At 44.4% G+C, this 23,250-nt stretch overlaps 1 protein-coding gene across 2 annotated transcripts in view; it reads left to right on the top strand.

Annotated features, from left to right (window-relative positions):
- The first annotated feature begins 6,897 nt into the window (after nucleotides 1–6,897).
- Nucleotides 6,898–23,250, top strand: part of LOC132446276 (serine protease HTRA1B-like) — a 29,612-nt gene continuing 13,259 nt past the window's right edge. The window contains exons 1-4 of one of the 2 annotated variants that reach the window (XM_060036490.1): nucleotides 6,898–7,502; nucleotides 19,438–19,537; nucleotides 19,911–20,025; nucleotides 20,586–20,675. In XM_060036490.1, coding sequence (XP_059892473.1) covers nucleotides 7,052–7,502; nucleotides 19,438–19,537; nucleotides 19,911–20,025; nucleotides 20,586–20,675 — 756 coding nt within the window. In that variant the 5' untranslated portion in view covers nucleotides 6,898–7,051. Of the gene's footprint in view, nucleotides 7,503–19,434; nucleotides 19,538–19,910; nucleotides 20,026–20,585; nucleotides 20,676–23,250 lie in introns of both variants that reach the window. The other variant, XM_060036489.1, reaches the window with a different exon arrangement.

The following is a 23,250-nucleotide window of genomic DNA, read 5'->3' as shown; positions in this document are numbered from 1 at the left end:
TCTGAGGCAGCTTTTTGAGATGTACCAGTTAGGTGTCACTTGCTGGGTGACAGTGACTATCCATGCAAGACGTGGCTCTAGACACCCTACCTCAATCCACAACCGGGAGCACAGTTAAAGTATAACATGTAAGTGATTACGCAGATTACGCTTAGTCCTATGCGTAAAACACATCGTATTGGCTCTTTCACGCCTTTTATTTGTTGAATCCATATTTATTATTGTTTACTGATTTCTTCCATATATGCTAGAGCACACAAACATACACGAAATGTTGTGGAGAGAGGAATTGGGCAGATGAAACGTCGGTTTCATGACCTCCACGGCGAAATACGCCTCAACCCAGAGAGGGCAAGCACAGTAATCACTGTATGTGCCATTCTACACAACCTCTGCAAGCGGAGGAACATTCCACAGCCAGACGACGATGATGATGATGATGATGATGATGATGATGGTGATCAACATGACAAGGAATTTGGCCGTGTGGAACCGAGTGGACAGGCATTTAGGGATCACTTTGAAAACACATTTTAGGTAAACACCTTGGCACAAATCAGTCAACACTTGGGTAGTTCATAACATTTATTTTCTTTTAAATTTTACGTATTTTTATTGTTTGCTTTCTCTCTCTCTTGAACGTGCAGGCTACAACGTCATTATCGTGGTCTGCACAAAATTGTCATCATGTGTGTATTCTGCTAACTGCACTTAACTACTACTTAATAGGAATTCATTTCTAGCCTAGGCAATTTCCTTGTTTTTCGGTGATTCAGTGGGCTCGTCTGAACAACCAATCACCGAACTGACCGCTTCTAAACTCGTGCACGAGAATTGACGTAATCCATAGCAACGGCGCGTCACTCTTAGTTCACTCTTTGTGATTTATCCTTAGTAAGAGTAGGTCTCAGCGGCTTTGTGAATAACTTTTAAGAAAAAACTCCTACGTAAAATGTTTTAGCGCGAGTTAGGAGCACTCCTAGCGGTAAGATAAAATGCTTTGTGAATACGGCCCCAGACCGCTAAAATAGTGCCCTCTGACACCGGGATTTCACCGGACGCGTACGCGCCGCGGAACGGCTGCGTCCTCTGCCCTGCGTCCATTCCTACCGGGCGCGTAACGGCAGCGTAGCGCTGCCTTGCGAGCCAGCCGTATTCACGCGAGATCACGAGATCACGCGATAATCCTAAACCTAATGTACTCACCTTCCACTCCCAAAACTATTGCAATTAAATGCCACGCTTTGTCCTTTCTGACATTTTCCTTATAAAAAGGATGATTTGGTACATAATTGACTTCATGTTGCTGAACTTCGACAATGAGTCTCTCGTCGTCCATGTTGCCGACCCTCTGAGACCCTTAGATTGATTGACTGCTGACCTGGTGCCACCGGTCATGACGTAATAAAGTTGATGTGAAGTTACATGACCTGAGTATTGTGTTTTATTTAGAAAATTGACCGGATGCTCTATGGCTTTTACTTTTCGGTTCCTGTCCGGCTCGACCTGCTCTGTTGATGCGGTTTAGCAGCGGCTCGCGGCAAAAATTGAATTGGACGGAAAGATAGCGCCGCGGCGCGGCACGCCGCTCCTGGGACGCTGCTGAAACGTTCCGCGGCGCTCCCGGTGGAAATGGTCTCATTGATTAGAGTGGAAGCGATCAGCAGCGGTGACCGCGGCGCAGCCGTCCCGCGGCGCGTACGCCTCCGGTGGAATCGAGCCTTGAGTGACTGCAGGGTCCAGTGATTCAGACGTGTGTCATAGCAGGGCGTCAACAATTTGGCTCAAGGGGGCCTTAAGAGGTTAGGTTGAGGACCTCAGGGATGAGGTCCGGGACCGTGGGAATCAGACACTACCAGGGATGGAAATTAACACCCGCCACATGCCATTTGCAGGTGGATTTGTATGGTGGCGGGTGAATTGTGTCACTTCACCCGCCACTGTGTCGGGTAATACTTTCCAGTCAGGTCCGATCAAATTTTTCATATTTAATGCATTTGTCATACGGCGCTGCACAGTTCCACAATCATTACTGTCAACATCCGGCCCGCTTCTTCTTCTACGCCTCTTTTGCTGAACTGCGACTGTCAACATCCGGGATAATATACCAGTAACAGGGTTCTCAAGTCTCACGGATTCAGCGTGAGACACACGCAATTCAATCCATGCACACGCTCACACGCCACACTTCGTATTTCTCACGCAGAGAAATTACCAGGATAGCGCCCACCAATTTGGGCCGCTATTTAACAGTGTTACAGGTAGGAATCAAATGGGTTTCCCGTACGCCGGGTAACCAGACATCCTATTTTGCCCGGACATGCCCTCTTTTTGAGACACTCGGCGGTGTCTCAAAAAGGCGGAATTTCAAAATCGTCCGGGATTTTGTTAAAGCCTCATACATGTTCACATTGAATCTGCGTCTGTTCGCTTTACATTGGTCGAAGGGAGTAGGGGGAGTGGTTAAGTAGAGCCTTCAGATTGGACGGTTTGACTTACTCAGTTACCGTTGTGTTTTGTATTTATTTTTTTACCATTATTGTTTTATAGGGAAAAACATTAACAAATTTCCCCTAAAGGGGATCGATATAGTTCTATCTATTGGACAGAAAGAAACACTTGTCATACTTTGCACACTTTACCACAGCATTGGCCTGCTGAATGCCACAGATATATTTTCAGCATTGGACTGTATGATACGGTGGCGCTGAGCATTCACCAAATAAAAAAAAGTTTCACAGCTAATGTAGCCGTTAGCACACTCAGGATCTCGTAATTACGTGATAAGGATCTCGTAATTACGAGAAAAGATCTCGTAATTACGAGATAAGGATCTCGTAATTATGAGATAAGGATCTCGTAATTACGAGATAAGATATCATATATTTACGGCATAAGGATCTCGTTTACGAGAAAAGGATCACGCCTCTCATTCATCAATAACGTTGCTGGCTAGCTGCAGGCCGGCAAAGATGACGCTATCCGACGCTATCGTATTTAATCTCCTGCTCGGGTTGAGGCAACTGCTCCTGCAGGAAGAGAGCCACTTGTAGCAGGTCCGACTGGGCTTTTCTCCTGAACAGTCCCAATGACTTCAGATGTCTGCGCAATGTTGACATACTTATATTAATGCCCTCCTCACTTTTAAGGAACATCCATATTTCGCAATGCCTCAACCCGAGCATGAAATAAAATACGATAGCGTCATCTTTGCCGGCCAATGACTTCAGATGTCTGCACAATGTTGACATACTTATATTAATGCCCTCCTCACTTTTAAGGAGAATCAATATTTCCCAATGCCTCAACCCGAGCAGGAAATAAAATACGATAGCGTCAGATAGCGTCATGTTTGCCGGCCAATGACTTCAGATTCTGCGCAATGTTGACCTACTTATATTAATGCCCTCCTCACTTTTAAGGAACATCAATATTTTCCAATGCCTCAACTAGGGCCCGACCGATATTGATTTTTGAGTGCCGATGCCGATTATTTTCAGAGAAAAATTACGATTACGATTTAATCGGCCGATTAAAAAAAAAATATATATATATATATATATATATATATATAAAACGTAGTTTTTGATACCTTAAATATACTTTAAACACTTTTGATGAATATGTGAATTGAATGCAGAACCTTTGAGTGTTTTAGAATACATTTATAGTCTAAAATGTAAAATAAATAACTAACTCCCAATGTGCTGCGCTCGTGAGCAGTGACTAACACGTGCGTGCTGAGCAGTATGGTCTCACCGTTAGATGCCTCTACTTGTATTGCTTAAGCCAATAGCCTTTTGAGGCAGTGTTTTTTCTGAATATTAGTGTTAAGGGCCAATAATGCTTACCATCATACGTTAGTTACCATGTCTGTGGACACATTGGTATGCAGTCACGTGTAAATATAACAAAAACAAATGTTCCTATTGACTTATGATGGCGTAGCCATGCATGTTGTTTTATTGTTAATATGTCAATTTGTTTTCTATTGAAAATACTAGGCCTAGATGAATTATCCCCAAACTTGTCATCGTAACACCTTTGAAATAAACATGACTTAACATGGCAGATACCTGTGTATTGTTTATCATATGCGGTAAGAGTGTGACAAATTCAACTCAGTTCCTTGATAGCACCTACTTACAGTAAAAATCACTTCTGATGGAGAAAATGATGTGTATGAAAAACACTTTTCTTATCTATTGTTACTATTATATTGTTTAAAATGTACGCATATATTAAAAAAATATATAGCTTATAAAAAGTGGCTGGTAAAAAAGATGTGTGGCTGGTAGATTTTTTAATCTACCTGCCACAGTGGCTGGTGGGCAAAAAAGTTAATTTCCATCTCTGGACACTACACTATCCAGCCACTTAAACATACAAATATGAACAAGCTGCTAATATGGGCTGGGAAATTGGACATGACAGCTTTGATGATCATTGATTTATTGTCTGGATTTTAATTTTTTTGTGTGTATTTGTAGTCTTTAAGGAGGGAGATGTCCAGGCAGATATTTAAGTGTCTTTCATATCTATCTCCTCCTTTCTCCCTCTTGTCTTTCAGAGAACCCTAATCACTGCAGTTCGGTTTCATGCAGATGGCAGCCAGATGGACCTCAGACTATGAATGTCACATTCACAACCTTCTTTTAAATAGCTGTAGAGTAGCCCTCTTACACCACCTTATGCTTTCAGAGAAGCTATCCTAGTGTAACGATAGTGTGGTACGCGGTGCAACGGGGCTGGTGGTTGTCTCAGTGAATTATTAGCATTCAGCTTAATAACGTAGGCGCGCTTCGGATCAGTGATGTAATGCAATGTCCTAAAACACATAATTGCTTCTAGGGATCGCTGACCACAAACACACACAAAAAACCCCCCACACACACACGCGCACAAACACACACACACACACACACACACACACACACACACACACACATTCATCTATAATCTGCAGTTGTTCAGAAAGGTCTTATATCATCGATACAATTACAGCATGCTCTCCCACAGGTCCTCTCAAGTCGATCTCCATAGCAATAGGGCTAGTAACGGTTAACACACAAAAACAGTTTGTTAGTGAGACCTTGAGCAGATGAGGAGAGAGAGAGATAGAGCAACACAGAGGGAGTTAATCAAATCTGGGGCAAATCAATCCAAAGATATGTTTCACACACGCCACACTTTTCCATGACAGCGGTTTTTTGATTTTGTGTGATGGATAAGCAGCATCTGGTCCATCAGACTGATTGGGGACTGCCTGCAACACATAGAAAACCCCACACACTTTAAGCTCAATCCGCTTTCTTCTTCATCTATTCACATACATTCTCTCACTCAAATGTTCTCTCTTTTACGTTCTGATCATTCTATTCTCTTTTCTTTCTCTCCATCCTGTCTATTGCAATTCTCCACCGCTCCGTCACACAAGCCGGACTTCCTCCTCTTACTCCCCCTCGTCCTCCTCCTCCTAGTCCCCCTCCTCCTCCTCCTCCTTCCTCCTCCTGCTCTTCCTAATCCTCCTGTTACTCCTCTTGCTGTTCCTCCTTCTCCTCCTCCTCCTCCTCTTCCTACTCCCCCTCTCCCTCCTTCTCCTCCGTCTCCTTTTCCCCCCTCATCCTCCTTCTCCTCCTCTCAATGGAGAATTAGGCCTGGGTGGACTTCCTTGGTCTCCAGAGCCAAACCAGGTTGCACCGAGGCCTTGGGTCTGAGGACCCCTGACCCGGCCCTTGGCCAGGAGCAATAGTTCACTCCATGCTGTTGAATATAAAAAACAGAAGACGGGCCAAGCTGAGAAATGGAGATGTTAGGTATGAATGTATGTAATTACTTCCTATGAAGGGTTCTCTAAAAATCAAAGTCAAATTCAGCTTTAATGTCAACTACTTCACATGTAGACATACAAAGCAATTGAGAAGACTTTTCTCACTATCCCACGGTGAACAGGTAAAGTTCACATGCAGAACAGATGAGACAACACTAAAAGTAAACAACAGATAAGACAACACTAAAAGGAAACATTGAAGTGCACAAGAGATAAGAATATAACTAATATTAAAAAGATAGACAATAAAATAATGAAATCTAAGAGCAGCAGCATACGTTTCTTTATAAGGTAATTTGAGTTGTGGTAGTGCAAAAAAGGCAGTCAATAATGGCAGCAAAAGTTCTGTAAGATATATTGTAATGGTAAAAGTGCAAATGGTAATAGTAATAGTGCAAAAAGAAAAAAAAGGAACGGTTGGTAAAATAGCAACATTTTCAGTCTGTTTTGGGCGGGGGGAATTCAGCTTTCTGACAGCTGGTGGATGTTGCTGAGGGGAGAGAGGGGAGACAAAACTAGATAGAGCAGTAACCTCTCGCAAAATGCTTCCACTCTCGAATGCTTTTTCGGCTTGATTAACAGGCCGAGGCCCAGACGCAAATGATGTTGGGATATTAATTACTTAGTTCACAGGAGTAGTGTGACAAGGTTCAATATGTGGAATCGACACCGGCCCCTCATCCACACACACACACACACACACACACACACACACACACACACACACACACACACACACACACACACACACACACACACACACACACACACACACACACAAACACAAACACATAATGGGGATTGTAATAATATATTGTATATGTTACAAAGAACCAGAACTATATAGCGTTCTCTATGTGTGTGTGTGTGTGTGTGTGTGTGTGTGTGTGTGTGTGTGTGTGTGTGTGTGTTTGTGTTTGTGTGTGTGTGCGAGCGTGCGTGTCTCTCTCTCCCCCCCCTCTCTCTCACTCTCTCTCTCTCGTCATTCCTCCTCTACCAATCGCTGTCCCTGTTTACCCTGCCACCGACGCGTCGTTGGTTTATAAACGGAGATCTGCTGAATCAGATCAGAGCACTTTACTGCTGCTGCCTGCAGACCATCTCTGACCTGACGGACCACTTGACCTCCTCACTCCTGTTTAATAAATATATAGATTCAACAGATATACTAGAGGGGACCTTTTAAAGCACTTTTATTCAACTTTCCATCTGTCTAGAGTCATGTTTCTTTACTTTCTCCTCGTCGCTCCTGCGCTGCTCGTCGAGGCGCGGATCAGCAGACGTGACGTCATCGGCTGTCCGGAGATCTGCGACCTCCAGAATTGTCCCGCGACCCCTGCGGACTGTCCCGCCGGAGAGGCGCTGGACCAGTGCGATTGCTGCCCGGTCTGCGCGGCCAGCGACGGCGAGGCGTGCGGCGGCGCGGGGCACCTCGGCGGCGCGCGATGCGCGGACGGGATGGAGTGCGTGGTGAGCGGCGGCACTGAGGCGTCGGCCACCGTGCGGCGACGCGGCACAAGCGGCGTCTGCGCCTGCACGGCCGCCAGCCCGGTGTGCGGAAGCGACGGCGTCTCCTACCGCAACGTGTGCGAGCTGAAGCGCGTGAGCCATCTGGCCAGGAGGCTACGGCAGCGAAGTGTCGTCCTCATCCAGAGGGGAGCATGCGGTAAAGGTGAGCAATGGACACCTCACATACCTTAGGTTACCTTAACTTAACCATACCGCTTATCCAGTGTCCAAGAAATTGCCTGCTTATGATAAGTAATTTAATAATAATAGAATACAATAGTAATATGTTTTTATATCTGCAGGCCTGTATATACACATGTCTGAGGCTCAAAACGACTTTATTGATTGGGGGAGGCCAAGTGTGTGTGTGTGGGAGTGTTAGTGTTAGTGTGTGTGTGTGTGTGTGTGTGTGTGTGTGTGTGTGTGTGTGTGTGTGTGTGTGTGTGTGTGTGTGTGTGTGTGTGTGTGTGTGTGTGTGTGTGTGTGTGTGAGATAGACAGACAGACAGACAGACAGACAGACAGACAGACAGACAGACAGACAGACAGACAGACAGACAGACAGACAGATAGTAACTTTATTAATCCCTCTGGAAGGTTCCCTCAGGAAATGATCAAACACCCTGTTACAAATAGAAAAACAAAATGCTGCCCCCCCCAGCACACCACAAGATAGAAAAGAATGCTTGCAACAACAGACTGGTAGAACATCCACAGGAGTTTCCTGCAGATGTTGAATGATCGCAGATGGTACAGGAAGTACCGTCTGCTAAGGGCTTTCCGGTACAGATGGTCTGTTCTGCTTGCCCAGTTCAGCTTGTTGTCCAGCCACAGCCCGAGGTACTTGAAGGAGAGAACGTTCTCAACTACAGCCCCCTCAATCTGACCTGGTCTGGGACGTGGTCTGGACTTCCCATAGTCTATGACCAGCTCCTTGGTTTTCGATGAGTTCAGGTGCAAGTGGTTTGTGTGGCACCAGATGACAAAGTCCCTCACAAGGCATCTGTACTCCTCCTCACTAGACCGTATGCATCCAACGATGGCCGTGTCATCAGCAAGCTTTTGAATGTGATACAGCTCAGAGTTGTAGCAGAAGTCAGAGGTGTAAGGGTGAAGAGTAGAGGGGCCAGTACAGTATCTTGTGGTGCTCATGTGCTACTGACCAAAGTGTCAGACGTGATGTCCTTCAGCCTGACATAATGTTGTCTGCCAGTTTGTCCTGAAGCAGACCGGGTTGAATGGTGTTAATGCAAAAAGTACAGAAACATAGTCCTGACTGTACCAGTCCCCTTATCCATAGTCTTAACTGTACCAGTCCCCTTATCCATAGTCCTGACTGTACCAGTCCCCTTATCCATAGTCCTGACTGTACCAGTCCCCTTATCCATAGTCCTGACTGTACCAGTCCCCTTATCCATAGTCCTGACTGTACCAGTCCCCTTATCCAGATGCGAGTGGGCCCGGTGCTGGAGCTAGAGGACAGCATCTTCAACACCCACCTTTGTTCAGTAGGCAAACTGTAATGGGTCCAGGGCATGTCGCACTTGAGGCCTGAGCTGGTTGAGGAAGAGCCTCTCCAGTGATCTAGTGTGTGTGTGTGTGTGTGTGTGTGTGTGTGTGTGTGTGTGTGTGTGTGTGTGTGTGTGTGTGTGTGAGTGTGTGCCTTCCTGTACTTTTTCAATGCACTGAGACATGGAAACACCTAATTAGAGCTGAGTAGTGGAATGGAGAGATCTCTCTGTATCTCTTCAGTACGTCTCTGCTTCTCCTCATATGAACTGCAGCATTCCATCTAAAATACAGCCGATACTCAACCACACACGTAACACTGAATTCTGACTAATTAAAGTAGAAAACTGCTCATTACAATCATGAAAATTATATTTCATTCACAGCAGAAATACAGATGCACTCGCACATTCATGTGCAGACAGTCAAACAAGCAAGCATGCACACACACACATACACCCACACACACATACAGACACACACACACACAAGCACAACCAGCACACAAGCACACACTTACCTCACACAAACACACACAAAAATCACATACACACACACACACACACACACACACACACACACACACACACAAGCAAACACACACACAATCCCTCACACACAGAATAATGTCCATCCCTTATTCCACTAAGGGTCCAACTGTTCTGTGAGGGATTAGTTGGTGAGTCAGCCGCGGATGCAGCTCCTTTCAAACATTCTTACAGCATGACTCTCCCTCTACTAAAGACCTCCTGGTTCATGTTATTGTTCGAGGACAGTTTATTATTATTAAGAGTCACTTTAGTATTATGTAATGTTGTAGTTGCTAAGGTTTTCCACTTTCAATCCCCAATGTCCCCACCCTAAAGGCTTCCCTTAGCAATATGTGATGACCTTATGACTTAATGACCTGCATCAGAATTCAAAGGCGGTCAACTTGGATAGAAGTCTCTGCTGTACAGTAACACATCAATATTATGTTGCTGTTAGGTTAACCTATTTACTGTGGTTTCTTATGTTGTCACACTGCAGTAAGCTCCTCCCCTTACTCTGCCTGGCCCGCCCAGTGACTTTGGCCCGCCAATGAGACAAGACCGTGCGAGCGCCACATGTGTGTGTGTGTGTGAATAGACACACTGCAACGCAAGTGTTTCTTGTCGGTTCTTTGACGTCTCTTGTACTTCCACAACACTGTATGGGGGTTATCTCAGCCATGGTTGAGAAGGAATTGGGGGAAAGGAACTTTGGCTTTGACTCCCTGAAGTACATGAACTGCGACATGCCGCCGGTTGCCGCAAGGCACCACCGCCCCGAAGCACCACCGCCCGGCAGCGGGCAGCCGGCAGCACGCGGTTCAGTCTACTTCAGATTGATGTGAAAGTGGAAGAACCAGAGACGTCGCAGAACCCGACAAAGTCGTTTGTGATTCATAATATCGTCAGGAGGCGCACACAGCTTTTGGCCGTGATAATATGTATTATATGATATAGATATCTATGTATTATATGATATTATTTATATATAGAGCTCCAGGACTGTAACGCAAGTGTTGTACACTCCCTTGTTATTTGGATAACCGTTCTGCTTTTGGTGTTATGACGCATAACACGTCGGACTCTCGTCTCTGGTATTTCTACAACGAGACTCGTAGTGGGGGTTATCTCAGCCATGGTTGAGAATGAATTGGAGGAAAGGAACTTTGGCTTTGACTCCCTCAAGAACATGAACCACGACATGGAGGAGAAAGGGATTGTTGGCGGCGAATGTCTCCCACTTGAGCCCCGCTTCCCGCTGCAGAGGGACCACCGCCTCGGCGCTGCAGGAGGCGGAGGTGCCTAAGCGCTGCCCGGCAACAATCCCTTCCTCCTCCTTGTCGCGGTTCAGTCTACTTCTGTTAGGGGCTTGCGGGTGCAGGCAGGCAGGTAGGACCCAGATGCAGACGGGTAAAGGAAACGGCACTTTATTTCTGCCAAAAGGCTAAGGCAAGGAGCAAGGAGTAAGGGAACACAGGTAGCCACAGAGAGCACGCAGGACCAACAAACTATAATGACAGCACAAGGAACAAAGGAAAGACAAGGGCTTAAATAACAAACACAACGAGGAACAGCTGAGACACATTAGGGGAGGGAACAGTAATCAACACAGGAGGGAAACACAGGGAAACACACACACCCTGACAACTTCACATTGATGTGGACGTGGAAGAACCCAACGCGGTCGCTGGAGATTCATAATATCGGCTCACACAGCTTTTGGCCGTGATAATATATATTATATAGATATCTAAGTAGGCTATATGATATTATTTAGATGTAGAGCTCCAGGACTCCCGTGTGTTCTAGAATCTTTACAGAATAGGGCTAAAGGCTGTGTGCGCCTCGCCATTGTGATACATCCACTGTAAACAGAGCGCATGTTACCGTGGCTGCAAGCTGCTCAGGGCCACACCCCCACCCTCCTCCTCGACCCGCCTCGCTCCTCCTCATTTGCATTATAGCTACAGACACCAAAAAAGCGCATTTGGGGGAAGCTCAATGTGTGACTGGCTCGGAGTGGCTGTAACTCTGCACCACGGCTGAATTTCGGGAACGTCTTTGAATACTGTGTTATTGGCCCAATAATACCTACATTAAAGCATCCATAAAATAGCATGTCATAGCACCTTTAACATAGTATGTTAAGACTTTTAAAAACCTTCCTTATAGCTTCAGGTCGGTGCAAACCTCCTGGCACAGATTCCTCTTTTGCCCGCACTGTGTTTTGACTGACAGCTGGAGGCGGGCTCTATTCAGCGCCTCTGGGTTTTCTTGAGGAAAAAACGAATCCTGGGCCCAAACCCTTCAGCTCGGTCAACACTAACGTAGAGCGCCACAGATCAGCGTTTGGGGCATATGGGAGAGGACACACAATGCACTTGCATTCACACATGTACACACAATACACTCCAACACACTCTTACATGCACCTCTCTCTAACCACATAACCACACCTCTACACAAACTCACACACACACAATCGAAAGAGCATTCACTGAATATATACTGCCTTACCGTGAACCCATAAAGCATAATCACTAGCATCAGAAGAGCAGCTCGTCATCACAGGTGGAGACATGGCCTGATAAACGATGAGTAAAGCTCTGGGAACGCAAAAATGGCGTCTGATTCTAGCTGGAACACGCAGGCTACAACGATAAGATCCTGCCAGCGAGTGCCGGCCTCCTTCATCACTGTAGAATTATGCAGGATGCTCACCTGACTTGGTCTCAGAGTGTTGCTGAGAGATGAGACCTTGGGCCCTATTTTAACGGTCTGAAACGCAAGTGGGAAGCGCAAAGCGCAAGTAGCTTTGTGGGCGGTTCTACGGCGCTATCGCTATTTTACAGGCGGATAAATGACACTTGCGTCGCGGCGCAAGTGTCAAAAGGGTTGGTCTGATGCAGCCTAATTACTGAGTCCTCAAATAAATTTCGGCAAAGAAAACGTATATGATATAACATATGATATGCGGTAACTGTGGTTCTGATATACGCAATACATTATAAACATTGTTTCTTATCAGTATTGTATGCTATCCTAATATGCATGTGTCCCCGCGGTAATAGACATTGCCATTGATTGTATTATGCGTTATGTGTTTAGTTTGCGTGTGTTTAAACAGAGCACACACGCGCGCCTGCATTCATTCATTGTTTTTAACACTCACTCGCGGTAAAACAATGTTTTTCACGATCAAATACTCATCAATCCTAAAAGTTATGGGCATGTAGGCCTACACGATGTCTGTGTCAAGAAAATATGTGTTTGCTGTACGGTGTTTGTACCACTGACTTTAAACCAGGTATTTCGTGGTCAGTAGCGCAATGGTATTCAGAAACGGCAAAATACCGTTTGCGCCAGAACACGCCTCCTCCTTCCGCCGAACCGCCCCTTGGGGCGCATGATCAATCCCTAATTTACAGGCGAGTGGCGGTGGTGGGAAAAGAGCGCTCTGCGCCAGTAGTAAACTAGCAACGACACATGTCGTTATCGTAATTCATTTTTCAATGTGAAAGTTATTGCTGGAGCACTTGGACGGCTGCCATTTGGTCCCATAGTGAATCCATTCATTTTCATTTAGAAGTTTTGGTGGTTGGTCCAGACCTCTGGCCTACTGCTGTGGTATACCCATTGGTTCTAACATTTAAAATGATCAGCAAATATGTCGTAAATTCTTGAAGCATACCACTATATAGGCATAGATACATACAGTAGATACATAATACATACGAGATACATGGATACATAGCTGACCAGCTGGCTGTGGAGTTTCCACACCACCAACTTGAACAGAAAACCACACAATACACAGAGCAGTACAAAGTCAGGGTGGGAAAAGGGTCATCCACCTCCTTTAGGATACTGTATGTAATCCTTAATCAGTCCAATGCTTTCCACCTTTTCGCCTGAGTCAAAAAGTTTAGAAATGTTCAACTTTTCAGGCAGCGACGGATCCATCAGCCAATCAGACTGCGTTATGCAAATATACGCAAGGACACTGTCCAATGAAATCGCCTTTGTAATACAACCCAGAAGAACACATGGATATGTCAAAAAGCCCCCATCCGTCAACGGACGCATGTAGTGTGAACAAGGCGTCATATCTGACTGGTTTGATAGAACCAGAAATATCTCTTGCATAATTTATCTGATATACATCCATATATATTTATATATTCTATGATATATGTTATATTTAAAGTATAGAGACTAAGGATGGGCAAAATTATTCTTTTCCGGGAACTAGTTCTTTCAGTTCAGTTCACTATAACGATTCGTTTGTTTGATTCGTTCGTTACGTCAGATTACGTCATTTGGTGCGTTTATCCAATAAACAGATTGAGGTCAAGTCTATTTTCGACAAAATGTAGGGGGATATATGAGTGGCCCCACGTCGAATGGTATGACCCAAGATACGTCAGACAGAGAAAGCGCGCATATTCGACGGTACCGCCTTGTCATTTGTTTACCCAGGTGCCATTGCAACACCATTGCTACCTCTCATTGGCTGAATCTTTGAGAACATTGTAGACTCAATCAATATAAGTCACGGGGAGACGAAGCTCTGTTCGTTTGTATATTTTATTTACGTGACCATATTTTTGGTTTATGTTAAAAAAAAAATATCAAAGAACCAGTTCTTCTTGTTTTGGGGAACTAGTTCTTGTCGTTCACGTTCGGGATTCGTTCGTTGTGAACGAATCGGTCGCGACCGACTCATCCCTAATAGAGACAGATGGGGGTAATGGATGGATCTGGTTCTCACTAAAACATGGGAGGAATTTGACAGCCAAAGCTGACTATTTAGTTACTTTGCAGATGCTTAAATCCAAAGCAATTTTGGAGGATTATAAACATGTCATTGAGAAGAAGGTAAGGGTTTAGGTATGGAAGTAAATCTGTCTCATCAGAAATTAAAAAATCAAATGCCATTGAATTTTAAGCACTTAATATTTATACATCGAAGTAACGTATCTGAATTTTTTTCTTCGGAATTAAACAAAATATTAAACGAAAAAAATCAATCTGTGGTGATATAACGAGAGCGCAACAAGCGCACAGAGCCGGCAGTATAGCGCCCCTAGTGGCATGATACAGATATGAGGATGACAATTTAAAATGAGGTTTCTATCGGGAGCTTGTTCCCGAAGCACACCATGCTTCCACTGGAGCTACAGGCTACTGCCGCTTCAGTTGCCACTCAGTGCGCAATACTGTCGGCTCTGCACTCTCATTCCACAGTGGGCAGCGGGCTTCAGATCGCCCCAGCATCACACCAAACTTTGCCAAAGGGTCCTCACATCGCCCCATATTGGTGCCCTAATAAATTGGGCTCTTATACCACTACAATTACCCTTATGCTGCTTGCAAATCCAGCAAAATCACTACAGTCACACACTTAACATACAGACATTAGTTTGTTTATTTCATGCTGCAGTAAAAAAACTAAAACGGTGTGATTATAACAAAAACACCTTGTTATTAAATACATTTTATTTTATTTTATTAGGATTTTACAGACCCATTCAATGGATAGGGCATTTAGTATGGTCCACCACATTGCTTCTTTCCCCATAAATAGCTACAGTCCGTGTTTAATTACTTTGATTTACCTTTGAGTGTTTCCTATTATAGGCTACTGTGTCAAATGAAAGAAAGCACTGTCATCACAGCCAATGCCTTTGGACATGGCTAAAACCTGCTTTGCGCATGCCTTCCCGCATCAGAGTCGGGTATCTAACGAGTGACGCTCTTATTCCCGCTCGCTCTTCTTGCTTGTACGCAATCTAGAATCTAGGATCAATTGCTCTACCTTGGGTCCCCGAAAGTTAACACAGAATTTCATTCATTGAATTTTGCAGCTGAATTTGGCATGTTGAATTTGGGGAGGTTGAAAATATTTCAGTTGAATTTTTTTTTCATTCAAAATAAAGGTGAAAATGATTTGTTGAAAGTTTAAGAAGTGTATTATTCAGAGGTAAAAAATCCAGACACGTTATTTCAATGCATAAATATTCAGTGCTATTCAATGGCTTTTTATTTTCAAAATCCGATGAGACAGATTTACTTCCATATTTTCCCTCCTACTTCCTCAATTACACACACACAAACCCACACACCAACACACACTAACACCCACGCACACACACAAACAGATTGTCAATTACACTCCCTAACATGACTCATTTGTTTCATCCATCTACTTGAACGCACTCCTAAACACTCGTCCAGATGTTAGTGAACTACTGGGCCTCAAGTCACGGAGCAAACCCAGAGGGCCCAGCTGCTGTCCCAGCTGCTGGGGGCCCGACCCCTCACTGCAGTCCACATTTGGCCCGAGGCCCCGACCATTCCTCAGAGTCATTGTCAATTAAAAGGGAAGCTAGCTTGTGCCATTAGCAATATGTTCAGTCAACTTTACAAACTCTCTTTAATACATTGATATATTTCTTAAAGACATAGAGCGATAATGTGTGTATATGTGTATATATTTGTTTATCTATCTTTGCATATATGCATGTGTGTAAATGTATTTTTAAGTTAGTGCAACATGCCTATGTATCTACATTTGTATGTGTGTGTATGTTTGTGTATATGTATGCGTGTGAATGTTTGTGTACATGTATGCGTGTGTATGTTTGGTTACATACACAAATACATTTGTATACATTAACGGATACCTTCACATGATCTGTGTGTGTTTGTATGTGTTCACGTGTGTGTGTGTTTACATACGTACCTCAACACTGTATGTGTATATACTTATACGTTTGTGTGTGTATATGGATACGTGTGTGTGCGTGTGTGTTTACGTACGGCCCGCCAACATTGTGTTTGTGTATATTGGAGCAGGGCTGTGGGTGTGGGGTTTCCACGTCACCAAGTTGAACAGAATAAATGACACAACACACCAAGCAGTTCCAAGATAGGGTGATTTAATTACTGAGTAACAGCAATCACCAGGGTGGGGAAAAGCTCCTCCACCTCAGTCAGGGCCCACCCCTAACCAACCACATGGTATTTCCACCTGTCTCTCTCTCTCGTTTGTGGCAATACCGTACTCCCCGACGATCAACCTCTCCAACCACCCCATCTCTGTTGTTGGCTAGCCCTCTTAAAGGAGCATTTCACTGGTGGAGGCATGAATATGTATTGAAATTGGGTAAAATAAAATTCAAATTTGGTGCCGTCTTGACCGAGAAAAGGCAGAAAGTGACTTTTTGGCCCTTGTGGATTGAAGACAACAACTCCCACCATGCACCACGATACACAGCTTCGCTGGCCACTCCCGCTGATCTAGATCTCCGCCTATCGGACACCTCGCTGTTCCATCTACCAAGCTGATACAGCAAGACTTTTTGAAAATCATTTCACAAAACATTGAGTATTAGTTGGTGAAAACGATCCGATTTAGTTTAATGCGGTTCAGGGATATCTCCGTAAAGACGGAGTCATTTTGAAACCGCATCGAGCTGTAGAAACGCTGTAGTAAATATTCAAGGTGCTGGTTCTCCACAGAAAAAAGTGGAGCGCATCAACAGAAATACTTTTTAATGTACAGTTACTAATTACATTTATCAAGGGGCTTTATTTAAAGCTACAAAAAGAATACAAATAAAATAATAAATAAAATATTCAACACAACTCTGACGTCCCCCAGATGATGGGGGGCTAATGCCATCAAGCGTTTCAGACGTCCACACGAATCATAACACGAAACCGTATAGGTCCGGATAGATTTGAAACCACCTCCGAGAGCGGTTTCAGAAATGTGCGGTTTCGGGCACCGGATACGCCGGCTCCATCTGGACGTCGGCTGAACGGACAAGACTTATGCGGTTACACCAAAAAATCGGCTTTGTGTGGACGGGGCCTGAGAAGGCGAACACACGTTCACCAAGACGGGGAGACAGCGCCGGGCGACTTACTGCCAATGGATCGTGGATGCCTGGGCTGATATATCTGTCTCAACTGTGGTCCAAGCTTTCACAAAGGCAGGAATAATCAATGAACTGCCAGGCAACAGCAGCGACACTGACTCGGATAATGACGAGAGGGAGCCGGGCATGTTGGATGCCGTACTCGCCCAACTGTTCAATTCGGACACTGATGAAGAAGAATTCGAGGGATTCGTGGACGGTAGGGATGTGTCGGTCGCGACTGATTCGTTACAACGAACGAATCCCGAACGTGAACGACAAGAACTGGTTCCCCAAAACAAGAAGAACTGGTTCTTTGATTCTTTTTTTTTAACATAAACCAAACATATGGTCACGTAAATAAAATATACAAACGAACAGAGCTCCGTCTCCCCGCGACTTCCATTGATTGAGTCTACAACTTTCTCAAAGATTCAGCCAATGAGAGGTAGCAATGGTGTTGGAATGGCACCTGGGTAAACCAATGACAAGGCGGTACCGTCGAATATGCGCGCTTTCTCTGTCTGACGTATCTTGGGTCATACCATTCGACTCATATATCCCCCTACATTTTTTCGAAAATAGACTTGACCTCCATCTGTTTATTGGATAAACGCATTTCCCAATCCCAGGAGTCTTTGCTCCATTCTACGTCAATTTAAGAACAAACAAAGAAATTAAACTGCAGTTCGTATTTTTTATTTATGACCATGCAAGTTCTGTAATGCCTGAACAATGAAGAATTAAATGTACAGTAAAATAAAATTATAAATGTAAAACCATGAATGAAATATAGAGAGTAAGCAAGTGGTATAAATATTGGTGGGACGTTTGACATACTATGTAGCAGGCATCTCCAAACGGCGGACTGCGGTCTTGACGGTCCTTTCTGGACCCACGACCAATTACAAAAAAAAAGAATTATAAAAAAAAGTTTAAAAAGTTTTTTTATTTTTTATTTTTTTTAAGATGTAATCTGACGTAACGAACGAATCAAACCGAACGAATCAAATAAACGAATCGTTATAGTGAACTGAACTGAAAGAACTAGTTCCCGGAAAATAATCATTTTGCCCATCCCTAGTGGACGGGGAATGAACTGAAAAAGTGAGCTTTAAGTGTTATACGTAACTGAACAATGTTGAGTTATGCACTTATGCAACGTTTGAATTAGCGGTATCAGACTGTGTATCTTTTACGTTTTTACAACTGAACAAGGCTGGGAGATATTGTTAATATGCACATTAACGTTTGAACATCATTACCATGGGAGTGAACGGAGTTGTCAGAACGCTTAATAAAGTTTGACTTTATCTGACTGTTTTGTTGACATTCCCTTTAGCACAGCTCCATCTAGTCGATGCATAACGCGACCCCAGTCAAACGTTTGACTGCAGTATCTTCTATTCTATGCGCCTTATAATCCGTTGCGCCCTATATATGAAAACAGTTCTAAAATAGGCCATTCATTGAAGGTGCGCCTTATAATCGCCTTATAGTGCGGAAAATACGGTAGTCCTCGTTTGTATTTCTTTCGAAATGGTGAACTTTTGCATGGTGCCATCTTCTATGTCAGATCCAGTACCCTCCACCATTGTACTTCAGTTGTATCAACAGCCTCTGTTAGCTTAGCTTCAGACGCTGTGGATGTTAGTTTCTGCTGGTGAAGTCCCACCCACTGGCACTGCTCTAATAGGTCTGTAGCGTCAGTGTGTCCCACCCCCTATGAGGGGTGGGACTAGTGGTTGTAGTCTTACGAGAATCCTCCCCTCTTACATTTCCTATTTACTTCCACGCAAAAATCGTCATATTGCGTCATTCTAAACAGGAAGTGTTGGAGATCGATACGGATCTCTCCAGCCTCTCCAGAAAATAAGGGAATGATGCTCGACCATTCAAAAATATGAGTGGGTTTCTAACGATACAAAGCTTAAATGGAAATGGGTGAAGTTGCCCTTTAATGTGAGGAAGTCCATGTGCGGCCTGGGGGCGGAGCCGGCAGGTTGCCAGACCCACCACTCCCCTCACTCCTCCCTGGCGTCTGCCACACATATACGTGTGTGTGTGTGTGTGTTACGTATACGTGTGTGGGTGTGTACATACGACCCCCCAACAGTGTGTTGTATGTTCAGCAGTCCAGCAGAATCCAGACAGCCTGCGCTTCAAGTTCAACTTCATCGCCGACGTGGTGGAGAAGATCGCCCCCGCCGTGGTCCACATCGAGCTGTACCGCAAGTGAGCTGCACACACCGACTGAGTAGCAGTAGTGTTAGTTAGTACTGTTGATTTTAGGAGGGTTGTTTTATTATTCAAATATTATTGAGATGGTCAGTTGTAACTGTAACTGACTAACCAGAACAGACCTTAGAATGCTGTTATAGACCTATCAGAACAGACCTTAGAATGCTGTTATAGACCTATCAGAACAGACCGTAGAATGCTGTAACTGACCAATCAGAATCAAGTATTCAAGAAAACTTTGTAAAATAAAACTCGTAACAGCTGTTCCAACCGTAAATAAAATGACACCAAAACAACAAAATCAATAAATCCACATCGTATCTTCCACCCGTCTACTTAATGATGCCTGCTGTCCCGACTCTGTCAGGATGGTGTTCTCTAAGCGTGAGGTAGCGGTGGCCAGCGGGTCGGGCTTCATTGTGTCAGAGGATGGCTTGATAGTGACCAACGCCCACGTGGTGGCCAACAAGCACAGGGTTAAGGTAGGGAATCAAACCCTCGTCTCCTGCAGCCAAACAAGGAATATACGTTGTATATCCTACCTTCTCAGGCGCTGGAAGGAGGAGCTCAGCTGGGCGTGATCAGGAGAGAGAGAGGGCGGGGCTGTGGAGGTCACGTTGATTACCGGAGGCCAGATAGGGCCAGGGGCTAAGTGATGTCCGCTTCTGTTGCATTTCTCGGATATTCCTTTGTAAAAATTGTCTCATCAAAAAAATATTATTCCTCATGTCGTTGTCTTATTGTTATTGCTCCTGGGATTGTTGAGTGAAACAAGCAAATCAGAAGAAGTAAGAGAAAGGAAATGGTGTTTCAGAGCTAAGCGGTTATCTTGACAAGTAGCTACTTGTACAAGTAGTACAAGTAGCTTCAGAGGTCATTTGTGGTACTCTGACTACAAGGATTGCTTTTCTCTACGGTACATGAAGACATCAGTGTTGCATTGGAATATAAATCAGAGCGAAGCAAAGCGTAGTTCAAAATCTCTTTCTATGGTGTTCTAGTTCTTGTGGGTGCGTTAACAAAACCTTCCTGCCTCCACCAGGTGGAGCTGAAGAGCGGCGCCACCTACGACGCCACAATCAAAGATGTGGATGAGAAGGCGGACATCGCTCTGATCCAGATCAACACGCCGGTGAGCACACGCTCGTTCATGATTGGTGATTAAGGGCAGCTGCAACAATGTTGGCACATGTGACATGAAAAATATCCCGATATATTTCAAAAAGATCATATCGGATGAAAATATAATATTTCTGTGGTGTCACCAAGGTTAAGTGGAAGCAAGGAGGGTCACTTTGAGATCTTGGACACTGAGAGGGAAGACTGGTCCACCATGACTCAGCATTGGGACCTGAACTCAGAACCGAAATGTCCTCTTCTTCGTACGTCTCGCTGCCTCCCGGTTCACCCCTCCCTCAGAACGTTATCCCCTTTTGTATTTTCTGTTTCCTTTCCTGTCATCTTTCACCACACATACATCCACTTTTTGTTTTGATACATATTCTATTGCTTGTCTCTTGCCTCCGTTGGACGCTCCCTAAGGTGACTTGGAGGGTTCCTGTTTTTTTTCGCTGTCACTAATTAGTTTTAGATAATTGTTCAGGGCTCGGAATGATGGTGTCACTTCCAGCCAAGCAGGGATTGCACACCAACACAACAAGTCCTTAATTTCTCCATCCTCTGCACTCTGAGGAATTCAAATGAATACCCTTATAATTACCTTACAATGATTTATTTAATGTTTATTACCTGCCAAAAGCAGGGGTGCCATCATCATAACGAGTCCTCAAAAGCTTTATAAAAAGATCTAAAACTAACAGCGATTATCGAGGACCAGCTTACGGAATCCATGTTGTGACACATTTAAAGCAGAACCAGGAATCTGAAAGTATCACATCATTCTGAAGAGGAAAACCAAAACAGAATTCAAGATGATGACAGGGATGTTATTGTGTCATTAGTAATGGCAGAATGGAGCCTGAAGGGGATTTTGTGGCACAGACAGAAGGGATGAAGACCTCTGCATCATCTTCAGCCAAGACTTATGGTGATGAGGAATGATAGTGAACTGCTGCTGTTGGGATTCTAGGGACTCGAATTCTAATCCATTTTTGGTATTAGATTTTCTTTTTTTTCAGTCGGAAGCCGATTGCTCTGCTAAGACAGTGAGAGAGAGAGAGACAGGGACAGAGACAGGGACAGAGACAGAGATAGGGAGACAAAGAGAGGCAGATAGAGAGAGAGAGACGGAGAGAGACACAAAGAGACAGACAAAGAGAGTGAGAGAAGTGATATGGGATGAATCAGGGGTGAGATAAGGAACAGATCAACAAAACATACCATCCCCATGAACCATGGAAGAAATGAGACAAGAAAGAGAGATAATCAAGAGAGTGGGAGAGAGAGTGAGAAGATAGACTGTACAGAGGGACAAATCAGAGAGAGAGAGAGAGAGAGAGAGAGAGAGAGAGAGAGAGAGAGAGAGAGAGAGAGAGAGAGAGAGAGAGAGAGAGAGAGAGAGAGAGAATCCTTGAAGCCTTGTGTAAGCAGTCTCGTGGTATTGTTGTTGCTTTCGCTGTGATTTTGCTGCCTTTCTTTTTTTTCACAGTTCAAAAACACAGCTTCCCCAAGACACTTTATAATCAGGACCACTATCATAATGAACCCAGGGTCATATGATGGGAGTTCCCTGTAATACCCCTGTAACACCTCCTCCCCTCCACCGATTGCCCCTCTGTCTCACCTCCTGTACTACTCTATCTTCTCCAATTGTCTTATTGTTTGGGAGTAGTTAGTTCTTCTTTCAGGAAAAACAAACAGTACCCATGTTTAGTAACCAAACCATGCATCAGGTGCCTTTGGTTTCCGTTTCTATGCTGAGGGCGGATCAGATTTTATTGCAGAAGGAAGGTAGTTTAGAACTGTCTTCCATTTCACTGGTGTGGTGCCACATGGTGCAGCCAGGTCGGGGCAGAGCAGATACATCTCTCTGTTGAGGAGAAGGTAAAGAATACAGAGGGCTGCGTTTGGGCTGTGTCTGGGCGTTGCTCCGGTAGAAAGGTGTTGGAATTGGTTTCCTTCTGGGTTATATACAGTATATCATGAAGATTTAAATATTATAGCGGGTCAAATTCAATTGAATAAATTAATAGTACAAAAAAAAAAAAGTGACATACAAATAAGATGGCATAACATAAAAACCCTACTCTAATGATATTACTTGCACAGTTTCACTCCCAAACACACATGGAAAGGATCAACCCTCTCTCTCCCTCTTTTTTCGCAACAGAAAATGAGAGAAAACATCTGTATGTCATCACACACTCATACACACACACACACACACACACACACACACACACACACACACACACACACACACACACACACACACACACACACACACAGTGGCCGCCTGAAGCCCTCAGAACAGAGATGCTGCTCCATGTCGTCTTCTGTTTCTGGGCTGTGAGTGAAGAAGGTCAGTGGGACAGCAGGAAGTCTGCTAGTTACCAAGGTCCACTAAGGTTTAGCATCAGGGAAATAAAGGGATACAGGGTTTCTGGCTGTAGCAGGTACTGGTCTCCTGCTCTGGGTCAGATGGAAATCAGTTCATGCAGCAAAACTAGCAACGGCTCTACTGCCAAGAAAGCTTTTGTTTTGTGACGAGTTCTAATGTCAACACTAACTGCAACATGCACACACAC

The sequence above is a fragment of the Gadus macrocephalus genome, chromosome 18 (genome assembly GCF_031168955.1).
Source record: "Gadus macrocephalus chromosome 18, ASM3116895v1".
NCBI lineage: Eukaryota > Metazoa > Chordata > Actinopteri > Gadiformes > Gadidae > Gadus > Gadus macrocephalus.
This window is presented reverse-complemented; position numbering and strand designations above follow the sequence as displayed.